The sequence below is a fragment of the Nestor notabilis genome, unplaced genomic scaffold (assembly GCF_000696875.1).
Source record: "Nestor notabilis isolate BGI_N333 unplaced genomic scaffold, ASM69687v1 scaffold375, whole genome shotgun sequence".
In the NCBI taxonomy this organism is placed as follows: Eukaryota; Metazoa; Chordata; class Aves; order Psittaciformes; family Psittacidae; genus Nestor; species Nestor notabilis.
Window position 1 is genome coordinate 58,300 of NW_009929594.1, and position 3,418 is coordinate 61,717.

General features: G+C 41.3%; 1 protein-coding gene across 1 annotated transcript; it reads right to left on the reverse strand.

Moving 5' to 3' along the window:
• Positions 1 to 1,952: 1,952 nt before the first annotated feature.
• Positions 1,953 to 2,794, reverse strand: PRR16 (proline rich 16; the record flags this gene model as incomplete). The annotated part of the gene is made up of 1 exon (XM_010015042.1): positions 1,953 to 2,794. A coding segment is annotated over one exon (759 nt), but the record flags the coding sequence as incomplete, so codon positions are not given.
• Between the last annotated feature and the right edge of the window lie 624 nt (positions 2,795 to 3,418).

Consider the following 3,418-nt stretch of genomic DNA (forward strand, 5'->3'; position numbering starts at 1 on the left):
CATGCTGAGCTAGTAAAAATTAATGCTGCTGCTGCTGCTGCTTCAGTCAGATTAAATGTACCATATTGTCTTGGGTTCAGCTATAGCAGTCATTTTTTCTCCTTCTTGGTAGCTGGCACAGTGCTGTGGTTTTGATTTTCAGCCTGGGAACAACGCTGATAACACCAATGTTTTTAGTTGTTGCTCAGTAATGTTTACTCCGACCAAGGGCTTTCTCAGTCTCATGCTCTGCCAGAGAGGAGGGGAAGCCAGGAGGAAGCAGAGACAGGACACCTGACCCAAACTGGCCAAAGGGGTATTCCATACCACAGCACGTCATGCCCAGTGTATAAACTGGGAGGAGTTACCCGGAAGGCCCAGATCACTGCTCGGGTCAGGCTGGGTATCGGTCGGCGGGGGGTGAGTGGTTGTGTCCCTTTGCCCTTGTTATTCCTCTTATCATTATTATTGGTAGCAGTAGTGGTTTGTATTATACCTCAGTTACTGGAGTGCTGTTATCTCAACCCATGGGAGTTAGTTACATTCTTCTGATTCTCCACCCCATCCCTCCGGGAGCGGGGAAAGGAAGGAGAGGGCGGGGGGGAGTGAGCAAGCGGCTGTGTGGTTCCAGATTGCCAGCTGGGCTTGAACCACAACATGGTATGTATGTAGTATACGTAGTATAATGTGTATCCATTGTATACACATTAGTATATGTAGTATAATGTGGTATAATGTGTATACAGTGAAATGGCTAGAAGATTGGTTTTCAGCTTAATATATATTATTGCACGTAAACTGAAATTTACATTAAAAATCTGTTTTGTCTGGTTTGTCATAGAGTACATTTTACCTTTTAGCTGAAAAAAGATATTTTATATAGCATCTGCTGTTGGCTATTTGAGATTAACTTGGAACAACTTTTGTAAATAACAGATTTATTATCAGATTTTCTTCACTGATCGGATGGTTTTTAACTTTAGGTCCCAACAATTCTCTTTGTGAGAATAAAAGAATGTTCTTTCATAAAATAATTAAAACCACTGAGGACTTTTTTCAAGTAGTAAGAATATTAATTGGGTTCACCATCAAAATGTGATAACATGTAAAATATCCTGGTTTGCATGTTAATGCTTTGTAATTGCACAGACCTTTTCAACTTCAAAGCTCTTTACGTAAATTAAGTGGATGTCCCTGAAGGCCTTAAGCAAAATTTTCTTCCTCTTCAAAAAAGAGAAGTGCACCAGACAAAAGCCTTATGAAAAATTTAGGACTAAGCTTCATTGGTTTAATCTAACGCCATCTCATGTGAGATAAAATATTACTACCATTTTGCAGATGGAACAATGAAAATGGGAGAGGGGGGAATCTAATGGGACTACCCTGCTCATCTGAAATCAGCCACCTTGGCTGTGGCACAATTGAGCAGGTGAGAAGCAAAATGCAAGATAATTCAGTTTTTCAAAGCCATGTCAACATAGCTTTCAATTATTTATTTACTTGCCCATCAAAGATCGAGCTGCTTGAAAGTCCAATGATTACCTCCCATTGCTTTGCTCCACACACAATGCCTTAGCTCAAGCAGTCAGGCAGAGAAAAACGCATTCACTAGAATTCAGTGAAAACCTGTTATCTGGTACATCACTTTACTTCATCAAAAGACCCTTGAAAAAGTACTTGTAAAAAACAGGAAATTTCCCAAAACCCAGGAGCAATGTTTATTCCTTTATGTCAGATAGATCGAAATCTATCATGAACCATCACTCAGTATTTTCAAACTGAACTTTCTTTTCACTGTCTTTTAAACCACACTACACAAATGAAACTGAAATAGATGTTTGCAACCAAAAGTTAAAGCATAAATATTTTTTTCAGCATCCTTTGTCATAACAACATTTTTTTTGTGAGTACAAGATCAACAAGTATTCCTCTTTGTACTTACCATGTGATTTTTATGCCACTTCACTTGGGTCTTTTTATTGCTCAAGTAGAAAGTGCTCATTACCTATTTATGTTCATATATAGGAAAAGAGAGAGTTGTTTCAAGTGGCATACATCACACTGTTGTTGTGGTTGACTTCCTCAGGATGGTCTTCTGGGGTTTTGGTGCAGTTTGTGGAGGCACAGTTGCAGGTCTCGGAGGAGGAAAGCTATTACTGGGACTCAACCCCAACCCTCCATTTTCCAGCGGAAATGGAGGCAGTGGAGGTGGTGGAGGTGGCACAGGAGGGCACTGGTGTGGCAGCCTTCCCACAGCATGGGCAGGGTCACTGTGCAAGTGCACCTCCCTGTTTTTAATGTTATACCGAACATCACAATCGGGGCAATAGCCGTGGTACTGCACTTTTTCACTAAATCGTACCCGTTCCCTTGCTCCAGGCTGAGGACACCGCTCTTTCTCAGGTCTGTGCATCAGAGGCTGCATTGCAACTTTCTCCAAATTACTAGTTGGTATACAGCATATATCACCATTTGGGATGCGGTTGGGCCCAGCTGGCAAGCCCCCGTTTCGCAGCAGGGTACCATTAGTCTTGACAGGGTTGGCTGAAGGAGGCAGCCTTGGAGGCTCATCACACTTGACGGGTGTCAGTCGTGGTGGAGGAGGAGGAGGATTTGGCTTCCTCAGCACAGTGAGGATAGCAGAGGGGTGTGTGGGTGGCTTGATGAGCGGTGTGCTGCCACGCAGCTTGACTTTCTCCAAGCTAGAAGCTGTTGTGCTGCTGGAGCTGCTGTTGAGCGTGTCCGTTTTGGAACTGTCTGTCATCTCATCCTCCAGCTGTAGGTCAGACGTCAGCGTGTCAATCTGGTCAACCACCTGTACAACAGTCAGCAAAAACAGTGAGAAAAGCTTGCACAGTGAAGGCAGCACACAAAAAAATAAAAAAAAAAGCACACTCCACTATCAGTTTTTTCCTTCCCACAAAAAAAACAGACACATTTTTTTGACCATTGTTTCTTTTTTCTTCCCAACATAATAAAATAACAACAAAACCAAAAATAAGAATGGGGCTGGATAGTTTGCTAGCTTATCACCTGAATACAAAAGAAAGATAATGTTAAAAACTCTGGAATGAAATTCCATTTCTTCTCCTCTAGAGTTTACTTGGCAATATCATTGTAAGTGAATTGTAATCCTTCAGTATTATGCTTTGCCTTCTAGTCCAGGAGGAGACTGAATTATTTAACTTTAGCTTCTACATGACAGCTTCTGAATCCAGATCTTTCCCAGACTATCTTTCAGCTCTCTACCTTTCACACAGTCTATATTTAAATATACATCTTACAGTTTTGTTTGGTACGCTCTTTCTTAAAGATTTTTTAACATAAATAAGGTACTGAGAAGCAACTTCTCTCTTGTATTAGACTGCATTACCTCCCTTTACGAATATTTTCCTTAAGATCTTAAATCTTCTGAAGCAATCCTGAAATAGCACTTGCT